The sequence below is a fragment of the Typopeltis vanoorti genome, chromosome 4, assembly GCF_054136105.1.
Source record: "Typopeltis vanoorti isolate ZY-2024b chromosome 4, IOZ_Tvanoo_1.0, whole genome shotgun sequence".
In the NCBI taxonomy this organism is placed as follows: Eukaryota; Metazoa; Arthropoda; class Arachnida; order Uropygi; family Thelyphonidae; genus Typopeltis; species Typopeltis vanoorti.
The window spans coordinates 51,246,418-51,270,930 of record NC_143552.1 but is presented as its reverse complement, the minus strand read 5'-3'; the positions used below and the strand labels follow the sequence as shown (position 1 = coordinate 51,270,930).

Genomic DNA, 24,513 nt, shown 5'->3' with positions numbered 1-24,513 from the left:
TTTTAAGTTATGGATCTGAGAGTTGCAACTGATCAAAGACTAGAGACCACAGATATGAAGTTTAATCTTTAAAGGTACCTATGGCATGACTATAAACAATAAATTACATGATAACCACAGTAATTAACTTTAATTTTATTTCTTTAAAGTTAATTACCTGTGGTTATCATGTCATTTATTGTTCACCGATATGAAGGTTCTGAGAAAAATTTGAGTGAACCGATGGCATCAATGATAGAATTATATTAAAAATGAAGATATTAGAAAGGAACTTGACATTATTAGCATTTGGGAATGTGTCAGCAGAGCTAATATAAGGTGGTACGGTCAATTAAATAGAATGGGTGAGGAAAGGTTAGCAAAACAGGTGTTTGATGCCAAGATGGCAGGAAAGAGATAGAGGAGGACCAAGGTCAAGGCAAATTAATTCGGTCAGAACTGCCTTAGAAGAACGAAATGTTAGATATGACAGTATCAGAGTGCTTAAAAGTAATAGACTACTTTGAAGGAAAATTTTGGATAGGATATTAATAATAATGTAAACTTAATCAAGTAGTGCTGTCACTGTAATCTCAACACCCTTTGGGAGAATATATATCAGGAAATTGATGATGGTGATGATGAAGTATCATGGATGAGCTTGGCTGAGTACTTGGTTGCACATCAAGAAAGTAGGTTTATTGATGGACCCACATATTTAGTTTACATTGGTTTCTGTTCCTTCTCAGCAGTAGAAACTATACAGTTGTTTATGATAAAGTGGCTGTTTTATTTTTTTGAATCTCATCCAACAAAGGCTGTAAATGTATTGATTATTTATTATTTTGGATGAACTAAGGGTTAGATACACAAAAATTCTGTTGTAGAGGTTAAACATTGAAGCATCGAAGAACATTGGTGCAAATTAAAGGAAATAATATTAAAATCGGCAGAAAATACAATAGGTTACACAGAAAGAGAAAGTAAAAAGGTTAAGTGACCAAAGAAAAAGCATGAAATTAAAACAGAACTATAACAGAAATGAATATAATAGATTAGCCAGAGAAATTAGAACACTAGTTAAAAGAGACAAGAATAACTGGTTAAATGCAAAATGCAAAATTAAAAGAAAAATGCAAAATGGCAGAGAAGATATAAAAAAGAAAATAACCTTCATGGATTATATAAACAAATAGATCAGATTAGTAAGACATGGACAATAAAAATGATAATGATCAAAAACAAAGAGGGACAACTAATTGAAAGTAAAACAAAAAGAATGGCCAGATGGGAAAAATACTTTAGAGACTTATATAATAAAAACAGCTCTCAGGATATTATTATTCCAGCCACTGAAATGGAAGAGGAAACAAATATCTTTACCAAAGAAACAATAACACACAGCATAGATAAACTTAAAACTAGGAAAGCACCTGGTATTGATCAGATACATTTAAGCAGGAAAGAAACAACTTCTGGAACCATTAAAAACATTATTTGAAAGGATCTACAAAAATGAAAAATACCTATTGATTGGACCAAATATGAGAGTACACCGTATATAGAACTAACATTAGGAAAAGAACAAGCAGGTTTCAGCCCATGACGAAGCACAATTGATCAATTATTCACCTTAAAACAGCTAATAGAAAAGACTCTAGAGTACAACCAAAGTTGCTATATAAATTTCATAGACTTTTCTCGTGCATTTGATTCAATCCATAGAAGAGAACTATGAAAGAATTTGGAATTCCCACAAAAACTATACAATAATAAAGAATCTATACAAGAAATCTGAAAGTGCAGTATGAGTGGAGGACACCTTAACCAACTGGTTGCACACAAAGAGTGGAGTAGGACATGGATGCAATCTGTCACCGGACCTATTCAATCTTACACTGGAAGATGCAACCAGTAAGGCCTTAAATAAAGAAAACTCTGGAATCAAAATATAAGGGAAAAATATAACAATCTTAAAATTTGCTGATGACATTGCATTATTTGCAAGCATGGTAGAAAATCTACAACAAATTTCTAATAAAATAAAGGAAGAATGTATGAAATTTGAATTAAACCTAAATATAAACAAAACCAAAAGTATGCAAATAGCAAAAAGAAACACCAATGTAAACTGAAATTGATAGTAAGAATCTAGAGCACAGGTAGAAAACTTCACCTATCTCGGAGGAGTAATTCATTACAAAAGATATAAACAGATGAATTAGCCAAGCATCCCAAACTTTTGGATGACTAAATAAAATATGGAAGTCAAGAGACACCAAACAAGTAACAAAAGTAAGAATCTATGAGACAATAGTCCTCCCAATACTTCTCTATGGAAGTGAATGCTGAAATCTCAAAAAATCTGAAGAGAAAAAATTATTAACTACTGAAATGAGTTGGCTAAGAAGATTACTTGGAGTATCTCTGGATAGACTAAGAAAGGAAGACATAAGGAAACAATTAAAACAAGAAATAACAATAATAGACAAAATCCAAGAAAGAAGACTGTGATGGTTTGGCCATGTGACCAGAATGGGAACAGATAGATTACCAACTATGGGAAACTATGAAAGAATTTATAAGAAAATTTGCAAAAAAAAAGAAAATGTTATGGAGAATTTACAAGGAGAAAGGCGATCAGGACACCCATGAGCAGTACAAGGCTCAAGCTAGGAAAGTTACCAGCATAGTAAGAAAAGCTAAATCAGATTATGAGAAGACCTTAGCCAAAGAGATCAAGGGTAATCCCAAAGAGTTCTTCCGCTATGTGGCAAGTAAGAGGAAGAATGACTTCGGAAGGATAACCTTAGTGGGTGCTGATGGTATTGAGGTGACAAAATCAGATGTAATAGTCGAGTTACTGAGTGATCACTTTTCAAAAGTCTATCACCCAAGTGAGGATATCTCTATACCTACAGCAATACCTAATGTGAGAATTGAAGCTAAAGAATCAGAGGTATTAAATATATTGCAAAACTTAAATGCAAACACTGCGGTAGGCTTAGATGGAATATCAGCTCGGGTGTTGCGTGAATGTGCAAATGAATTGTCAACCCCTCTCACCTGGATATTTAACTTAAGTTTGAACTCTGGTATGGTCCCTAGGGAGTGGAAGTTAGGCAAAGTGGTTCCTTTGCATAAGGGTGGCTCTAAAACTGCGGTATTGAATTACAGACCAATCACCATCTCAGGAGTAGTGGTAAAAGTATTGGAAAAGTTGGTTAAAGACAAAATTCAAGAATGGGTGGATCAGGATATGATACTCTATAGAGGCCAACATGGTTTTGTTAAAGGTAGATCCTGCCTTAGCAATCTATTAACTATTCATAATAGAATAACATCTGAGTTGGACAAAGGAACTGGCTACACAGTGGTACTTCTGGATTTTGCTAAGGCTTTTGACAGGATACCCCATAGAACACTGTTATGCAAATTGGAGCAGATGGGAATGGATATTAAATTGGTGATATGGATAGGAGAATGGCTCAGGGAGAGATACCATAAGGTGGTGTATGGAGGAGCCGAGTCCAGAATGAGGCAGGTGACCAGTGGTGTGCCTCAGGGCTCTGTGCTTGGGCCAATGTTGTTTAATTTGTATATAAATGATATAGGAAACGGCTTAAAGGGAGATATTCAGTTGTTTGCTGATGATGCAAAGTTGTGTAGTGCAATAAAAAATCAAGCTGATGTTGAAAGTTTGCAGGAGGATTTAAATAAGCTGGTAAAATGGGCAAAAGAAAATGGATGTCAGTTCAATGTGGAAAAGTGTAAAGTCATGCATTTTGGGATTAAAAGATTACCAGCTGTGTACTACATCGATGGAAAGGTACTCCAAGAGATTGATGAGGCTAGGGACTTAGGGGTATTGGTAGATAGGGAGATGAAGTTCAGAGGACACATTGCTAAGGTGTCCAAGATTGCACATAGGATTACTTGGTTGTTGAGGAACACACTGACATCCAGAGATAAAGAGGTTATTATTCCCCTTTATAAAGCATTGATACTTCCACATTTGGATTACGGTGCTCAGGTCTGGTCACCTGGATTCCTTGGAGATGAGGAGGCTGTGGAGAGGGTTCAGAGAAGAGTGACCAAGTTGGTGAGTGATATAAAAAATGCTCCCTACATTGATAGATTGAGAGCTTGTGGATTGCAGAGATTGGTTGATAGGCGAAGAAGAGGGGATATGATAGAAACATTCAAATTACTAAAAGGTTTTTATAGGATTGATGCAGGGGAAATGTTTCAGCTGTGTGAAAGTGATGGAAGAACAAGAGGTCATCTCTGGAAATTAAAGAAGAGTGTGGTTAACAAAGGTGTCAGAACAAGGTTTTTTGCCTGGAGGGTGGTGAATGAGTGGAATTCATTGCCTGACTTAGTTGTGAGCTCTTCGTCTGTAAATGAATTCAAGAAGAGATATGACAGATATTGTTTTGCTAGTTTGGGTCTCCCGCGATGAGTCTACTGACTCCATGGAGATACCCGTAATAATAATAATAATAATAATAATTGTCTTACCATCAGGCTCTACAATTCATCTTCCACCATGCCTGTAGTAGGATTCAATCTCATGGACTAATTGGTGGAGGATAGGCATTATCCACATAGCCAACTAAGATAACAAATCTGATTCAATTGCAAAATGTGGCAGCTCCAGTGATATAACTGGAGTTGTGAAGTGTCATTTAACTGTCATAAATTTCAATATATTTAGTGAATTTCAATAATATTGGTCCAAATATAGTATCAGTAGGCTGAGTGAAATCAGGATGAAATTGGGAGCAAAGACCAACATATCTGCTGTAATACCTAAAAAAAAAAAAAAAAAAAAAAAAAAAAAAAAAAAAAAAAAAATTTCCACTACTTTACTCAAGTCAAATTGGCATAATCATCATAGGAACAATATAATTAGTCTACAAATGTGTGTGCAGACAATATGGGCTAAAATAGACTGATGTAAGGAAGAAGCTAAGCCTATAGTCCTGAAGGAAACTATCTAACAGATATGGTTTTGGTTTGGGGCTGAACCTCTTATCCTAAGAACTTCAGCCCCAAACCAAAACCATATATTCTTCCAAATATGTGGTAGTTTCTTGCATCCACATTTATTAATCATAAGGTAGTTTTTCAAAGGAAAGGTTCATTCATGCAAGTTTTTCAAATTTATATTTGCTTCTATAAAGAACATCTTCTCCCCTTTCCCAACAAAAAAAGGGGAGGGGTATGATTGAGACATATGATAGTCAGGGGTTGTTATGAGGTTGAAATGGAAGAGATTTTTCATAGAATGGGAGAGGGAGGTAGAACAAGAGGCCATCGCTGGAAACTATAAAGAGGGTGTGAGCAGAGGAGTAGGTTCTTTGTATGGAGAGTGTTTGGTGAATGGAATGCATTGACTGAGTGTGTTGTGAATGTAGACACATTGAATCAATTTAAAGCATGGTTGGATGAGCATTGTGTGTAATAATGTGTACCTTTCGCGATTAGTCTCTGACTCTATGGAGGTCGGATGATTATAATAATAGTAATAATAATAATCTTGTAATCAGCATCCAAATGGTATGTTTAGTAAGACCTGAGCAGTCACAGCGGAATCAAATGTAATGCTTGTATTCAGCAATCTTGATGCTGGATTCTACAAGGCTGGCCATGATAAGCAAGTTTGCAAAAGATGAGTACCCAATATCCCTGGAAGATCTAAGGTTTGAAAAACATATAAGAGATGTCAGTTTTCTGTGTAGTCTTAAATTTAGGTTGTAATAGAGACAGTACTTCTCAAGACTTTTGTTACCTTTTTAGAGGTTCTCTATCCATATGGAATAGTTATGGCCTTCTTACAGTCCATGACTAAAGGAAATTAAAGGGAGGTTGGTTTGATTCAGCTACTCACTAAGTAGATGCTGCATGTATGAATGCAACATCTTAATCAAGATGTTTTTACCCTGTTCACTACAGGTTTTAAAATGTCTTGTTGTAAGGGATGATGATGATGATGAGTGCAGATACACCTCTCTGTTTGTGTACATCTTGGACACTGCCCAAGTTTAGGATCAAGAACTTGTGCAGTGTTCAAGGAGGTGGCTTGGAGCAGTGCCAAGGTGTCTTCTAAGGCATGACTCCACTGGCATATCTAAGGAAGGGCAAACTCTTTTCTTTTTTCTGATGTATAGGTGATCCTGAAATCTTGATTGTTTAGCATTGTTAAAAGGATGTCTTATGTTTTAAAAGAGGTATACCGTGAGTAGACATATCGATACAAAATAAATAACGGAAAAAACTCACGTAGAAATTATACTATTAAATAATCTTTCTACATGAGTTTTTTCCATTATTTATTTTGTATTTAGATGTCTTATGTGTTGGAGTACATGTGGTTAAATGCAGAACACCATATGAGGTGTTCGAAAAAAGACCAAACTTTTTAAATAGTGTGCCAACCAGCAAAAAGAGCATGCTGCTGCTATTGAGCACACCTAGTAGCAGATTTTTACAACAAACTACCACTTGCTCCATTCTGCTACGAGTATTAGTCATCGAGTTACATCCGCTGAAGTGAGCATGTGCACAATCTGTTCGTTGGATTAGTGACAAAGTGACAATGAAAAAGCTTGAAGAACGATGTGTGTGTGAAATTTTGCTGAAAACTTGGTAAACATTTTACAGAGACATTTCAATTGCCTAACCAAGAATACAGGGCGCTTAAGGGTCAAAGCTGTATAACTGAGAGGAGACCTCCACATAGCCTTTAAAGGAATGTGGAGAACTGCCCAGGGCTTCTGACCTAATGTCCAATCCTCACCTTCTCGTGGTGCACCCTGTTGGGTATCTACCTGGATACTGAACAAACGAGGATGGGCTGGCAATTTGGGATTTAGCTGACCAAATTGTATTCTTATTGACTTAAACCAAAATACTAAATGATGGTACAACTTGACAAAATTTCATGCTGGCTGGGGACGTCACCTGGTTAAACAAGGTCCCCCCCCCATTGTTTTCAACAGGGAATCAGGGTGAACAGCAAAAAGCCAGCTACTGGAAAAAGTCCTAAAACACACATCTACTCAACATCACCAAAGTTAAAGATCAGTACTATCAACATAAGAAGCCAGAATGGCAAAGAAATGGAGCTAGCTGAGAAATTAGATAAGTACCAAATCGACATAATAGGGGTGACAGAAACAAAAAAGACAAAAACTGGTGAGATCTTTCTGCGGAGAAAAAGATATCCTTGAAGTATAGAGTAATTACTTCAAAAAATTGCTAAATGAAACAAGTGATAGCGCAGTGGTAAAAAACACTCAACAGGCATACAGTCAGGAATACATATCTATACTTGAAGTAGAAAAAGACTGAACTTGAACTAGAAAAATAGACATATATGATCTGATAATGTTGGAGTCTTGACAAGTAACAGACTGATTTGGAGGAAAATTATAGATAGGAAGTTAGTAATGATGTAAATTTTTCATGTAGTACTATCATATCCTGTACATCCCTTGAGGGTACATGGCAGGAATTTGATGATGAACCATGAATATGGGGAGGAGGACTGTATGAGCCAAACGCAGTACTATGAGTAGTTTAAGCATCGATGGATGAGTCGGTCAAAGATCAAAGTGACGTTGGTTGTGTTTTTTTAACTGGAAAGGCATTGTCCATTATGAATTTGTACTACATGGTCAGATGGTAAACAAGGAGTTGTACCAGGAAGTTTTAGCATGTTTGAGGGATGATGTGCAGAAGAAGAGGCTTGAATTGTGAGAAAACTAGACTTAGATGTTGCATCACGACAAACAATGCACTGCTCCTCACCCGCACCTATTCTCCAGACTTAGCTCCACCAGATTTTTTCCTGTTTCCCAACTTAAAATCACTTTGAAAGGATGTCATTTCCAAACCATAGAGGAGATTCAGGAAAATGTGATAAGAGAACTGCAAGCCATCACAAAAAGTTAATTCCAAGAAGAATTCCAACAATGGAAAAAAATTGGGAATGGTGTATCACCAGCAGAGGGGATTACTTTGAAGGGGACAGTGCTTAAAATGTAAAATGAGCAATAAAGTTTTTATAGCAAAAGTTCAGTCTTTTTTTAAACACACCTTGTATATATCCTATCCCCTTTTGATATATAGCTGGTGGGGGTAACTATATGCTATCATACTAGGGAGATGATTATGAGCAAGGTGGTTTCCCATTGCTTTCCTTGCCGTACTATATCCTGTGTATTCACGGGGCCGGTTTGCCTGCTTGTAGGATGAAAACCCCCAGATAAACTGGTGGGGAAAACCCTGCTGTCCACGCCCAAGACCGGCTAACTTGGCTATGACTGAGGAAGAACCTTAAGCTCCTCACGTCATCGACAGGAATCGAACCTAGGACACTCCTTCCCCAGGCAAATGGTTTGCAAAGCGCAAAGCCACTAGGCTAACTGCATGGACCTTGTATATATAGCATATCTAAATGATGGTCTGTGCTAAGCAGTGAGTTAAAAGCCTTATTTTCAAACATCTCATGGATTTAGTGCAAACAATGGAAATAATAATTAAAGTTTTTGTAGTTATTATATCACATATATTGTTACCAACTTCCTAAACTACCAAAAGTCGACAATGATAATCTTGAACATGAGAAAACTGAGAATTTGTAGAAAAATGCAGTATTCAGAAGTCAAATCCATCATCTTAATCACTGAAGGAACCTAGTACCATTATTACTATTTCAGACTTGAGTGGCTTCTGATCATCTCAAATAATTTTCTGATATTATTAAAAGTTGTATGACATCAACTTTAAGTTATGTGGAGGTGGAACACAATACCAACATAGGTTTTCTAATTTTTCTAGCCATGCAGCATACATGAAAGAACTACATCTATGTATTTATAATTTATCAGTATAAAAGAAATATGAGACATACTTTAGAGGATATACTTGAGCAAAGTTCTCTCGTCGAAAGTGACTAAGATTAGTTTGCGTAGAGTGGGTCTGCCTTTCACGAATATCAGCCTGGAAAAGTTACAGTATAAAAAGTATAAAAGTATAAAAAGTTAATAACAATAATAAAAATTAACAATAAAAATAACTATTACAATGGTAATGTAATAGAAAAACCTGAAAAGTAACAGTAATGCTAATGCTAAGTTTTTTGTTTTTATTTTTTTATATTAAGAAACAAATCCCTTAGTGGCATGAACTAAACAGCATGATTTGTTATACTTTCCTGCATGTTACTATGATGTTTCATAGTTCTTCCACTTATGTTTTTAATTATAGTAACGAAAATAATACACTATGAAGATGTGTCAGTGCGAGTGAAAAAGTGTTCATGATTGAATTTCTGGCTGCTAAATAAATCCACCAAACCTGAAAATTATTTTAAGAATAATATGCCTTCTATTGGAAAAGTCAGGCTTAGCACTTTTAGGACATCGATGTTGTAGAGCATTCACACCTTTTTCTTCTTCTGGTTCTCATCTGCCATACGGCCACGGGAGGGTAGCTATATGCTACCATTCTTGGGAGAGATGATTATGAGCAAGGTGGTTTCCCGTTGCCTTCCTTGCCGTAAGTATTTATGACTGTAACCTGTGTGTTCACGGGGCCGGTTGCCTGCTTGCGGGATGAAAAACCTCAGATAAACTGGCGGAAAAAACCCTGCGGCCCACGCCCAAGACCGGCTAACTTGGCTATGGCTGAGGAAGATCCTTAAGCTCCTCACGTCATGGACGGGAATCGAACCTAGGACACTCCTTCCCCAGGCATATAGTTGCGAAGTGCAAAGCCACTAGGCTAACCGCACGGACCACACCTTTTTTTGCAACAATATTAACCTTAAAAAGACTGTTAGGACACTACAAAAGCTAAAGCCACAGAGATGAAGAGTTTGTCTTGATGTTATTATTATGTCGCACCTCCAAGGAGTCCAAAGACTCATTGAGGGAGGACACCTACTCTACAACTCTCTGTCTCCACCACTCAATCCACCAATTACATTTAACCACATCATCTACACCAATGCCATCTACTGCCCAGCACCACCACCACTGGTATTTTCACAGACAGTAACAAACATCCATGCCCACCTGCACCATCTGAACCTGCAGCCTTTTGGTTGGAGAGCGGATACAATAACAAGCCAACCAGGCTGGCTTTTCCTTTACTTCTACATGCAGAGATTTTCCTCTACTTCAATGATATGCATCTGGTATAGTTACTAGAACAATGCAAATGATTCACCGCCTTAATTTCACTTAGGCCAACTGCAGTATGGCCCAGCTCAAAACTGAAAGAATATTTATGAGGACAAAAATTTATAGATGATGAAAATATGATTCTAATATTTGAAATCTTCTGTGGTTGCTGTACATGATTTTTGTACATGATGTGATCAAATTGTACACAGTTTGATCACATCCTTTATTTTTAATTATTCATTATTGTTATAATAATGCTATGATCAATTTCTTTATTAATGTACTATAAATTAAGTTCTTACAATTTCAATAATTACAACTTAAGCAATAAAAGACAAAAGTTAACAAAATCACAGAATACACCCATTACATTTCTTTGTTTGCATGCTGTGTGAACTTTTGAGTGCTATCTTTACTGTTGATCTGGTATATATAATGTGCATTACACCTAATATTCTTTAACCAGATGCATGTTATCATATTGTTGAAAATCATATCCTGGACTTCATGGCCATTGGATTGGAGTACATATTATATATTATCTCTGAATTTTCAAATTTAGTCCCTATAGGATGATGTGTATGGCATTTTTGTCTCGGTCTACACACACACACACACACACACACACACACACACACACACACACACACACACACACACACACACACAGCCCCCTGGACTTGCAATTGCAAGTACGGGCTTGGCACACCTGGGATACCTGAGCTAAGTATGGCCTCCTTCACTCTTAGCATACTTCTTTCCTACATTGTCTTCGTCTTCATCCCCCTTACATCTCCTCTATTAACATCTATAGAAGAGGACACGATACTATAATCTTTACTATCATAACTTCTAACTCTGGAAGGGGATTCCTCCACTCTCCCCTGAAGCTATTAGAGTAATCGAGGGCTAAGAGGAATTTCTTTTTCCTTTAATAACCACTAACCAAGGCAAGCTTGAGGACCTTAAAGTGACAGTCCCACCATCAAGCTAGACTGTAGCCAGTAATCCTCTCAGTTGAATTGAAACTCACTAAAAAGACTCATGACAATTCAAAAAGGACAGACCCTACTGGAAATGATCCAGCTCGGAGAATGAATATAATTGAGACATGGACACAAAAACGGAAAAAGAAGATACCTAATATTTGGAAACTAGCAACATGGAATGTTAGAAGTATACAATATACACCATAAAATACAAGAATTAGACCAAACCTTGGAAAAAAAATAATAAATAAAATAAAGATAGCTACCATTACAGAATCAAAGAAAAAACAAAAAGGAACAGACGAAACCGAGAATTATATCTATCTTTATAGTGGAGTAAAGATGGAAGAAAGGGCAAAGTCAGGCTTAATGATGTTCGTACATAAAACTTTAAGAAGAAATATTATACATTACAACTACTGGAATGATAGAATCATAGAGACAAAACTAAAGATACATAGAGGATATTTAGCAATAATGGGCACTTATTCCTAGAAGAGGGAAAAGAAGAAGAATTAGAGATTTTTTTATCAAGAACTATAAAAGATTATAGATCAAATAAACCCTTCTGATTATATTATAATAATGGGTGACTTAAATGCAAGAATTGGTAATACCTCACATAAACCCAATATAGGACCAATAGGAGAACCAATATATAATAATAATGGGAAGAGATTAAAAGCATTCACCTTATACAACAATTATAGAATAACAAATACCTACTTTAAACATAAAGATATTTACAGATTTACCTGGCAGGCAAGAAACACAAAAAGCATCATAGACTATATAATAGTTAATATGATATTATCAAATATGATCAGATAATATCATATTAACAGAGAAGCAGAGAGAGTCAGACCACTACTTAATGGTAGAGAAAATTAAATGGAAACCAAGATGGGAGGGAAGGAAAAAACCAAAAGAAAATAGAAACACAGAACGATATAAGATTAAACTCTTAGACGATGAGAATATCAGAGGCTTGTATCAGAATAGAATTAGGGATTGGTTGAGTAAAATCGAGGAAAGTAGGACAGTGGAAGAAGAATGGTCAAACATCATATATCTATTAGAAGATGCTGCAAGAGAGAGTATGGGAACAAAAAAAGAATGGATAAGACACAGATGTCTAAGACAATGGGACAAAGAGATCAAACAGATAATTGAAGAAAAAAAAAGATAGCATATAAACAATGGCGAAATTTAAAGACAGATGAATCATTCATTGAATAAAAGAAAAAGAGCAATAACAAAGAAAGCATGTAGAAAAAAATAGAGAAACATACGAAAATTTTATAGCAAAATTAGAACAGGACTGTACATTAAAAAGACCTGAAACATATAGAATCCTCAAACAAATGAATAATGATTTAAAAGAAAGCACAAAAATCGATACAATCGAACCAGAAACCTGGCAGGAGGATTTCCAGAAGTTATGGCATGATAACTCCTTGATACCAGAATTCCCCTTGAAATACAACATCAGTAACAACTACAAAACACCCTCAAACAAAGCAAAACAGGCAAGTCACCAGGAGAAGATAATATAAACACAGAATTTATTAAATTTGCAGGTAAAAAATTTAATACCAGATTTCTAAAACTTATAAACCAAATATATAAAGAGGAAAAATCCCCAAAAAGCTGGGGTCGAGTTCTAGTGATCCCAATTTACAAAAAAGGACAAAAAACAGATTGCAATAATTATCGTGGAATCAGCCTCCTCAATAAAGGTTATAAAATCTATGCAAAGATGTTAACAAACAAATTAATATCCTATATAGAATCACAGCTGGGAGAAGGACAGAATGGATTCCGTAAAAGAAGATCAAGTATAGACTCAGCTTTTATTTTAAAAATAATTAGAGAAAAACATAGAGAATACAATATTGAAACACACATTCATTGATACTACAAAAGCATTTGACAAAATTTTGAGAAATAAACTATGGGAAACTCTAAAGGAATATCACATTCCAAACTAACTATACAATGCTCTATTGAACATATACCATAATAATGAAATAGCAACAAAGCAAAATGATACCATATCTACTTGAAAACCAATAAACAGAGGAGTCTGTCAAGACTATCCTTTATCACCAATATTATTTAACATATATATATATATGGACAATATTATCAAAAAATGGAGAGAAGTAGGCACATGTGGCTTCAAAATTAATCGACATACAAAAATAGACACACTACTCTTTGCTGATGATCAGATCATCTTTGAAAAGACTAAAAACGAACTGCAGAAAGCAATCTATAATTTAAATAATATTATACAACAATATGGCTTAGAAATGTCAACAGAGAAAACTGAAGTCATGGCTTTTCACAGAAATAACCCTGTAAGAAGTAAAATAGTAATAAATAATAAAATAATTGAACAAATTAATCATTTTAAATACTTAGGCTGTAAACTAGTTACATAAATGAAATAGATATGATATGGAGAGAAGTAAACACATGTGGCTTCAAAATTAATCGATATACAAAAATAGACACACTACTCTTTGCTGATGATCAGATTATCTTTGAAAAGACTAAAAACGAACTGCAGAAAGCAATCTATAATTTAAATAATATTATACAACAATATGGCTTAGAAATGTCAATGGAGAAAACTAAAGTCATGGCTTTTCATAGAAATATCCCTGTCAGAAGTAAAATAGTAATAAATAATAAAATAATTGACCAAATTAATCATTTTAAATACTTAGGCTGTAAATACTCTATTTACATAAATGAAATAGATATTGATTTTAAGATGATAAACTTATAAAAATCACTGGAGTAATTAACAGAAACTTTAAATCTAACTATGTACAGAAACACACTAAGAATTAGAGTCTACAAAACAATAACCAACCTACGCTATTATATGGAAGTTAGATATGGACCTTCAGAGAAAGAGATATTCAGAAAATTCAGGCAGCAGAAATGAAATTCCTTAGAAAACATTAAAACTAATCCTCTTATATAAAAAAAGAATAGGCACTTATACCCCAGAAGAGGGAAAAGAAGAATGAAATAATTAAAAATCTTAAAATTAATTCCATAACAGATTCAATGATTAAATATAGGAAAAACTGGCTAGACCACATAGCAAGAATGCAGAGAGAAAGATTATCAAAAAAAGATCTTAACATATAAGCCTAGAGGAACAAGGAATAGGAGATGACCAAGAAGAGGATGGACTGAGTCCGGAATAGGCCACTTGGGCTAGACTCTGGATAGGAAGAAGAAGAAGAAATAAACACACATATACATACATACATACATTCATACACGAGGGAGGTCTAGAAAGTTCTGATAAATACTTACAACAACTGATATAACCTCAGTAGCAGAGTTATGAAAGTAACTTATGTTCTTTTCTATGGTTATATCAGTTGGCATATATATAAGTATGTTAAAGATACCAAGAAATTTTATAAACTTGGTTTTAATAATTTTTTTCCAAGTAAGCAAACAAGCAAGTAAGCTAAGTTTGTGTCTGCAGTATTTTCAGGTCTGAGGCAACTTGTCACCACCTCTGGGTCTGGCTCCTACTGATGAGACCAATAAAGGTCGAAACCAGTCTAGGTAGTGACCCTTCCCATAATACAGCATTATACATGTCCATAAGGATATGTGTTTTGTATTATGGGATACTTAGGCAAGTGATCAGAGCTTATGCCACCTTTACCATGAGTTACCTCAGACCTGAAAATACTTCAGGCAAAAACTTAGCTTGCTTGCTTGTTTGCTTTCTTGGAAAAAAGGATCAAAACCAAGTTTATAAAATTTCTTGGTATCTTTAACGTATAGTACACCCAAGGTAAAAAACTTTCTACATATATATATACAGGTAACCCTTGTATAACGCGGATGTTAGATTCCATAGAAATGCCGCGTTATATAAATTGCGTTATGCGAGACTCAGATCACATAGAAAAAGTAGGGTTAAGTTCCGAAATCGTTTTTTTTTTTTTTTTTTTTTTTTTAATTTAATTTAATCAGGTAATTCATGTAAGTTAAGAAAACATATAACCTATGAAACAAATACATAGTATAAACTTATTAAATTAAAAATTGTATTGCACATAATGCACAAATGTTTTAGGCAAAATAAAATAAACTGCATAATTTAATCATCACTGTCTTTACAACTAACATTTCGTAGATGTTCTTTATTTACGAGTGGCCAGATGTCATCGCTTGAAATCTCTTGGACATTATTATTATTATTATTATTGATATTATTATTATTATTACTACCCAAGACCCCATGGAGTCAAAGACTCATCATTTATATAATTCTCATTGCATACTTCGGATGGTTGTTTAATTATCAAGAAGTCAGTAATAAAACCTTACTCACCACTATGCTGCAATGTTTTATTAAGTTCATGATATGGAGCTAAACAAATTTTCAATTATCTTGCGAATTTTCCGGAGTGCTCCATTGAGGGATCATTATCCGTAAAATAACTTCTGCTAATTTCTTTAAACTGAATTCTTTAACGGATTCATCACAATCTGAATCTCTGGCAGAATTTTCCTCATTTCGACGTCATCTATTAATTGTACCAGTTCCTCATCATAATGTAGAATTTGGTAAAGTTGACAAATCTTAGTGGGAATTTAGCTTCTGGGAATTTGAAAAGGAGCTCACTGTGCTATATTTTATTGAATGCTTTGGCAATGTCTAAAAAAATCATCCTTACATGCTCCTTCCAGTTGTACTCTATGCTAATGTTTTCCATGATTATAACTCATTGTTCAGTGGAATGGTTGTCCCAGAATATGAACTGCTCATTGGGGGATGAAATTTAGTTCTTCGGTGACTTTCTGCAGTTTTGTTAGTATTACTCTTTCAATTATTTTAAAGCAGTCTGATTGAGTGATCGTTTGGGGGGGGGGAGAGAATGTACTGCTTTTCCTAGTTTTGGGATTAAGATTATGTCAGCTACTTTCTATTATTGCTGTGGAAGAATAATACTAGCAGCAATGCACATTATGCCTCTATGTGGCATGCATTTGAGGTTTTTGTTAAAAATCCATCTGAGCCCAGAATTTTAAAGTGATGATTTTGTGTCCCTCACTGGGTGATGTTGGCTCGATGGAGTTTTCATAGTCTGTGCATTTTGGTGTACAATGTACTGAGGTATGATGTATCTTAGTAATCCAGATCCAAATGGGTGTAATTTGGATGACACTGCTGTGATCCAAAAAAGGCTGTCAGCAAATGCTTCAAACTTGTCTGCAATACAGTAAACCAAAACCGCTTTCACCACAGATTAGTGGAAGGAAAAAGTCTGTGCACAGAGCTCTGGTCATTTTCTTGAGCATCTGGGTCTCTGTGTTTAAGGACTGAAGTTCTGTCTTCCATTGTTGGAAGACAAAACTTGAGAGAAGAGGAGAGAATAGGAACAGTAGTAGAGGAGAGGGATTGAGAGAGAGTTATGGGAATGGTAGAAGAAGAGAGAATAGGAACAGTATAAGAGAGGGAATGAGAGAGAGTTATGGAAGTGATAGAAGAGGAGAGAATGGGAACAGTAGAAGAGAGGGAATGAGAGGAATGGAAGGGAGCACAGGGACTAGAGATAGAGTGATGTCAAGTAAGTAGGGGAGCAAAGAGAGAAATTGTTACAAGATGCATGTGAGCAATCGAGGAATATGGTGGTAGCGTAATGTATGGGTACTCAATGATCCATGGTGTTCAAGATAGGATGCATGAGGAGTGTTTGCCAGGAGGAATGATAGAAAGTGTGGCTATGGCAATTAAGAGAGGTGAAAGGGTGGATGAGATGATTGTGATAGTGGGAACAAATGACTTGAGTGGTGGTGTAAATAGGGCAGCGAGAGATATGAGATTCTTGCTTGAGGCTGTACGAAAGAAGACACAGAGAGGAAAGATAGTGTGTGTTGCCTAGGTATGATAATGTCGCGCTGAGCAGAAGAGCGGTGATATTGAATAGCATAATAGCGAGAACGTGTTGGAAGAGGGGATTCGAATATGTGGATGCTTGGAGTGCGTTTGAGAGCAGAGAGGAACTGCATGCGAGAGACTGCCTGCATTTGAATGAGGAAGGACGTAGACATCTGGAGAGATTGCTATTCTGAACGAGTCAGTGTGTCCCAGTGTGGATAGTAGCAGGGGGGTAGCCTCTTGTGGGAATGGGTACTTGGGAGAAGGGGGACAACATCAGGTAACACTGAGCCCAGTGCAGTCTAGAGGGGATAATGCTGGGTATAGAAACAATGGCATTTTTATACTTTATACCAATGCCAGGAGTATTCGGAATAAGGGAGAGGAATTGGTGGCACTGATAGCATCAGCCTGGCCAAAGATTATTGGGATCACAGAGACGTGGTTGACAGAAGAGGATATAATAACAGGTATAGAAGTTGCTGGGTACAGCATTTTTCGGCAGTATAGGAAGGGAAAGCGTGCTAGTGGAGTACTGCTTATGATAAGTAATGAGCTATGTCCTCTAAGAGTGGAGGCTTTGGAAGGCTGTGATACTAATGATTTTGAAAGCATATGGTGTGAGGTGGAGGTGGGCAAGACAGGATATTTAGTGGAGTGTTACTACAGACCAAGGAGCACAGAGGGTGGGGACCAGGAGATGTTGAGACAGTTGAGCATGGCAAGTGCAAGAAGAACGATTGTTATGGGATATTTTAACTACAGCAGTATAGATTGGGGAAAGGATAATGCATGTAACAATAAAGGAATGGAATTTCTAGAATTCTTGAGGGACAAATGTCTTAGGCAACATGTAACAGAGGGAACAAGAGGTTCAAGAGTTTTGGATTTGGTTATAGCTCTTCTGATGCTATAACCAAATCCAAAATATAACTGAGATGACATCTCAGTTATATTTCTGATTCTGATGCTATAACCAAATCCTGATAATAACTGAGACGACATCTCTCCCACCAGTTGGAGAGAGTGACCATATGGTTTTGACTTGGAAAATGAATAGACATGCAAGAGTATCAAAGAGACAGGAATGTATGTGGAATTATAAAGCAGGTGATTATAATAGTCTTAGACGTCAACTTGGGGAAGTTTCGTGGAGGGAGGAATTGGAAGGCCAGGATATCATTAGTGCTTGGGAAATTGTGAAGGAATATTTGTTAGCAGCAATGGTAAGTATTCCACAAGTGAAGAAGAGGACACAATTTGGAGTAAAGTGGATGACAAACAATATTAAACAGGAGCTACATGCAAAAAGAGGCTATGGAAGAGATATAAGGAGACAGCTGAAGAGAAGATGCATAATATAAGATACAGGCCAGAAAAGTGACTAGTATGGTAAGGAAGGCAAACTGGAATATGAGAAAAGATTGACCCTTAGATCCAAGGAAAATCCTAGGGAATTTTTTAGCTATGTGGCCAGTAGGAGGAGAAATGACTGGAAGAATGACATTGTGGGATAAAAATGAGAATAGAGTGACTATAGAGGATAAAAATGAGAACAGAGAACATAATGGAATTGTTCAATGAACACTTTATTGGAGTATTTCATCCTGGAGGAGTCAATTTGAATACTAGAGGGATAGAGTAGGTTCGAGGTTTAGAGGTACAGGAGGAGAGTGTGTTCCACATACTGAGTACTCTGGATGTTTGTAAAGCTGTGGGACTGGATCGTATTTCACCACGAGTTTTGAGAGAATGTGCTAAGGAACTGACAGTGCTCTTGACCTGGCTTTTCAATGAAAGTCTGGCTGTGGGAAAGGTGCCCATGGAATGGAAGGAAGGAAGGTAAGATAGTGTCATTGCATAAGGGCGGTAGTAGACTGGAAGTGTCTAAATATAGGCCAGTTTGTGTGTCATCAGTAGTTGTTAAGATCTTGGAGAAAGTAGTGAGAGACCATATACAGCATTGGGCAGATGAGAGTAATGTTATCAGTGAGAGTCAACATGGATTTGTGAAGGGGCGCACTTGTTTTAGCAATATGCTAGCCTTTTATGATAAAGTTACAAGAGCATTAGATGAGGGAAAGGCATATACTGCCATTTTCCTAGACTTAGCAAAGGCATTGGACAGGGTGCCACATGATAAGCTGATATTCAAGTTGCAGCACATGGGTCTGGATGTCAGATTGGTCAACTGGATTCAGAATTGACTGTCCGATAGGTATCAGAGGGTTGTGTATGGTGGAGCAATATCAAAGAGGCAGAAGGTTACAAGTGGGGTTCCACAGGGCTCAGTACTGGGACCTATATTATTTAACCTTTATATCAATAACATTGTCCATGGATTGCAAGAGGATATTCGGTTGTTTGCAGATGATGCGAAGCTGGGAAGGGTTATTAATAATAGTGCAGATGTGGTAGCCCTACAAGAGGATTTGAATAAGCTAGATAGATGGGCGAATGAATGGGGTTATCAGTTCAATGCAGCAAAATGTAAGGTCTTGAGGTTTGGGACACATCGATGGGACGCTGCATACTCTATGGGAGAGGAGTTGAACTGGAGGAAGTAGGAGAGACAAGAGATCTAGGTTTGATGATTGATAGAAACCTGAAATTTAGGGGACATATTGCAAAGGTAGTGAAGGTAACACAGAGGATTGCTGCAATAATGAGAAGGACACTGACCTGCAGAGATACAAATGGTTCCATTGTATAAAACTCTGATCGGAGCACACTTAGACTATTGTTCTCAGATCTGGTCCCCAGGATTTGAAGGGGATAAATTAACTGTAGAAAGGGTACAAAGGTGGATAACAAAGATGTACAATGTTAGTTATGAGGATCGGCTGAGGGAATGTGGACTGCCGAGTTTGGTGGATAGAAGGAGGGGTGATATGATTGAGACTTTTAAACTGTTGAGAGGTGGTTACAGGGTTGACAATTGGGAGTTCTTTCACTTGGTTGAACAGCGGGAAGGAGTCATGACAAGGGGCCATCCCTGGAAGTTACGAAAGGAAACTGTAAGAAAGAGGGTGAGGAGTGGTTTCTTTTTATGGAGGGTGGTTGAACCATGAAATGCATTGCCTGATGGAGTGGTAAGAGTGAGAACAGTCAATGCATTTAAGGAGTGGTATGATGGACTTTGTGTTTCCTAGGAGGAACCTCTCTCGAAGGGTCTTGATAGATTTGTATTTCTTAGAAAGGACCTCCCACGATGAGTCTTTTGACTCCATGGAGACCTGAATAATAATAATAATATTAATAATTGTTGATTTGAATAATTTTTAAGCACACACTGAACTTTCTTCGAAGCCTTGCTGAGCATCAGTGTTCTGAAGCTGCTGTTCTGTAGTACTGGTGCCTGGATCAGATTTTCAATCTCGTCTGAAAGTTGGTCAGAGAGTGTGCATGACACATCCATGGTGGCATCTGTTAATGAAGTTATTATCTGATTTTCCAAGCTCAAAGTCGAGCCACTGATATTTTCATGCTGTGAATACAACTGTAGTAAAATTGGGTTGTAGGTCAGAGTCAAAGTTGTCCATTACAGTTATTTGATATTGGTGTGTGATATTTTGTAGTATCACTTTCAAGTTGTTGTACATGGGTCCTAGATCATGGTGTTCCTAGTGGCAGAAAAGTTAAAATATAATAAATTTAGTTTAATCCTTTATCCAAGTGTGAGCAAATAAAGCTTGCGCCTGAAAGTATCTTCAGGACTAGGGTAAGGTGGTACAACACCAAGACAACTCGTTGCAAAGGTGGAGCAAGCTACCAACACTCCTGTCTCAGTATCTCCTATAATGCAAAACACATCTCCTTGCAGATATGTCTAATGTTATGCATTAAGGGAGGGGCCACTACCCAGACTAGTTTCGACGTTTATTGAGGTCTCTTCAGTGGGAGCCAGGCCCAAGTTGAGATACCAGGCAGAAGCATTAGCAGGTCATCTCTACCTATAGGAGTTGCCAATTGGTGTGCCACCCTTTTTTAATAAATTACTCTGGATTTAGAGAAAGATGTTGAAAGTTTATTTTTCACTTGGTTAGAGTATAATAAATTTAGTTTAATCCTTTATCCAAGTGTGAACAAACAAAGTTTGCGCCTGAAAGTATCTTCAGGACTGGGGTAAGGTGGTACAACACCAGGGAAACTCGTTGCAAAGGTGGAGCAAGCTGCCAACACTCCTGTCTCAGTATCTCCTATAATGCAAAACACATCTCCTTGCGGATATGTCTAATGTTATGCATTAAGGGAAGGGCCACTACCCAGACTAGTAGTTGTTGGTAGCTTGTTGGTAGTGAGTAGTAGCGAGTGTTGGTATCTTGCTCCACCTTTGCAACGAGTTACCCTGGTGTTGCACCACCTTACCCCAGTCCTGAAGATACTTTCAGGCGCAAACTTTGTTTGCTCACACTTGGATAAAGGATTAAACTAAATTTATTATACTCTAACCAAGTGAAAAATAAACTTTCAACATCTTTCTCTAAAAAGGCAGAAAAGTTGTTGAAGGGTTCTACCATTTCACTTTGTAGTTCTGCTGTTCAAGGCTGTCTGCTTGTCATTTAGGTTTCCTACTACTAGAATGGCTTAGTCTGTGTCTAGAATTTCAGTTAGGTCTGCTTCCAGTAGATGTTTGCTTGGAGAGTTATATAAGAAATATGTTTACATTTTTTTTTTTTGAAAGGGGGGGGGGAGGGGCTTGCATTTGCAATTTGGACTTCCATCCCCATGATTTCTATACTGGTAGTGGTGAGTTCATTGAATTCTCTACTGTGCCTGGATAGTACATCGATCTTTGTCAAGCGCAATAGCCATCGATTGTTCCTTAGCTCACACAATAACTGGAGAAGCTCTTTCCTTATAGTGATTAATTTCTGCTTCCATAGGGGTTGCAGTTTCAATAGATGTTGGTTCCTTGCATCGTTTTTTCTGCTGACTTGACTGAACTCACTATGTTCCTCAGCTGTTTTCTAGGTTAAATCAGTCAGTTTGTGAGTACTGTTGTCAATGTCTGGGATGGCTGTTGGCCTCTCAAGCTCAACCTGTAGTTGGATGGATCATTTTGCCTGCAAGAATTCACAGAAACTTCTAAATTGTGCAAATGCCTGCTTGAGCTCTGAGCTTTCCCACTGGGGATTGTGCATATGGAGTTGGTAATGCAACTGTGAATTCTACATTAACAACTAACAGGTATTTACCTGCAGAGATCTTGAACTCAAAGTTACTGAAGATCACAATGAATCACAGTCTCAATGTATCATAGGATCCTGCACCAGAAAATCATATCAGATAGATCTCAATCAGCATTTTCTACTACGATATCTAGAACTTGTAATAGTTCACTGATATGCATTGCAGACTAAAGGAGTGTATGTTGCAGTCTGATGTTTGTTATACAAGTTTTCCACAATGTGAACAAAAAAGTAATGCTTTAATATACTTGATCACATATCAGCTTACCATTTTAAGAGCTAACCTACGAAGATCCCATTCATTCCAGCGATAAGCATAATCAAAATTACTTCCTGTAGGATGGATGTCAGTCTGAGTTGCAATATTAGTTATAAATATTGGCTGATCTTTGTGATGCAATTCCTCTGTAAACTAGAAATGAAAAACAACTTTACTTATTAAAATAAGTATAAGTTTTACTTATACACTACATAGATTAATTCATTTAATTTCTCAATCATTCATTATACTTAACCATAAACCAGAATGTGTGGAATCCTAAATCTATCTGATAGGCTCCTCTTATTGACTTACATGTGTCTTAATTATATCACCTCTTCTCCTCTCCTGCCTCAATAATATCATCTCTTCTCCTGCCAAGATTTACAAAGCACATTTTCTCAGTTTGTTTCTGGCTTCTCTTACTATCCGGCATATTCTGACCAAATATATCAGGCAGTAATGGAGCCAATCTTAATAATTTTATTTTATTATTATTTATTATGTAGACAGGTATCTCCATGGATTCAAAATACTCATAATGGGAGACCCATACTACCCATTAATCACACAATACTATCATATATCTCCTTAAACTTATTCACTGTTGGGGTGCTCACAACCACCTCTGGCAATCCATTCCACTCATTTACCACTCTTCAAGTAAAGAACCTAGTCCTTACTAATCATATTCTTAGGTAATTTCCAAGTGTGATCCCTTATTCTTCCCTTACTCCTTATATACTGAAAAATTACTTATGTGTAAATCTTATAGAATCCTTTTATAAATAAGTTTATACATTTTATAAAAATATAAAAATTTAGAAATAAGTTTCTATCATATCCGATCTCCTCTGCCTGTCAGCTAAAATCTACAACCCACTAACCTTCAATCTCTCCTCACAGAGAACATTCCACAGACCTGTCAACAGTTTGGTTACTCATCCTTGAATTCCCACCCCCACAACCTCCTGATCCCCCAAGAAATCCAGTTGACCAAATCTGTACACAATAGTCAATATGTGGATGAATCATAGTAAATGAATTCTGAATTCTTATTTTGTGGCTCCTGCTTTATATGGTCACTCATTCTCCTATCTTTTATTTCTGATATTCAATCAATTGTGTACATGCATTTGAACATCCCATTAGACTCACAGTTACCCTTACATAATGTCATTACCTGCCCATTCAAAGTCCTGATCCCGGGTGTGCAGTCTGATACTATCTCGCTCCAACAATCCCTGACCAATTCCCATGCACTGATGATATTCATTCCATGTAGCTTCTTATGCCATGCCACTGCACTAAGCTGCCATCTCAGTATGTCATAATTGCCAAAAATTTTCTTGACAGAAAATAACACATGTTGAGCAACCTCCCAGAACTAGGATGCATGGAGACTTTCCCCCATTGGAGATAGAGTTGCCAATGTACTTATAGATAGATCTTCTGATGCTATTACCAGATTCAACACTCTTAAACCCCTAGTCCTCTCCATGACATGCTGTTTCAAGTAATTATCTCTCAGTAACTGTATAAATTCCATTTCAATTTTTCCATGTGCCGGTTCTTCCTTCCAATCTATATCCACATAGTTGAAGTTTTCCATAACAATTGCTCGGCCTGCACTCATTGTGCTAATCTGCCAATGCACATCATCCACTTCTGGATCCCCAGGTCTATAGCAGCAACCAACAATATATTTTGTCCTACTGACTTCTATCTCTCTCCAGAGAGCCTCAAATGAATCATTTCCATCAGATCTACAATCTTCCTTATCTTCTAATGATAGCTGTTCAGCTATCAGGTAGTTGAAACGGAAAGTTGTAGAGTAGGTGCCCTCCCTTGATGAGTCTTGGACTCCCTGGAGGCAGTACTGTCGACAGGGTGTAGAAGAGAGGTAGCCTATCTCACGGCTTAATAAGGGCGCTCGTTCATCCATATTGCGGTAGGTGGCGTTGCTACG

At 36.8% G+C, this 24,513-nt stretch overlaps 1 protein-coding gene across 7 annotated transcripts in view; it reads right to left on the bottom strand.

Moving 5' to 3' along the window:
• The window catches only part of LOC150107294 (cilia- and flagella-associated protein 206), a 330,352-nt gene that overhangs the window by 25,573 nt on the left and 280,266 nt on the right, over positions 1-24,513 (bottom strand). For all 7 annotated transcript variants that reach the window (XM_090391143.1, XM_090391149.1, XM_090391147.1 and 4 more), the window contains 2 exons: positions 22,554-22,697; positions 8,900-8,988 (listed from right to left, as the gene is read on the bottom strand). In XM_090391143.1, coding sequence (XP_090247269.1) covers positions 8,900-8,988; positions 22,554-22,697 — 233 coding nt within the window. The remainder of the gene's footprint in view (positions 1-8,899; positions 8,989-22,553; positions 22,698-24,513) is intronic.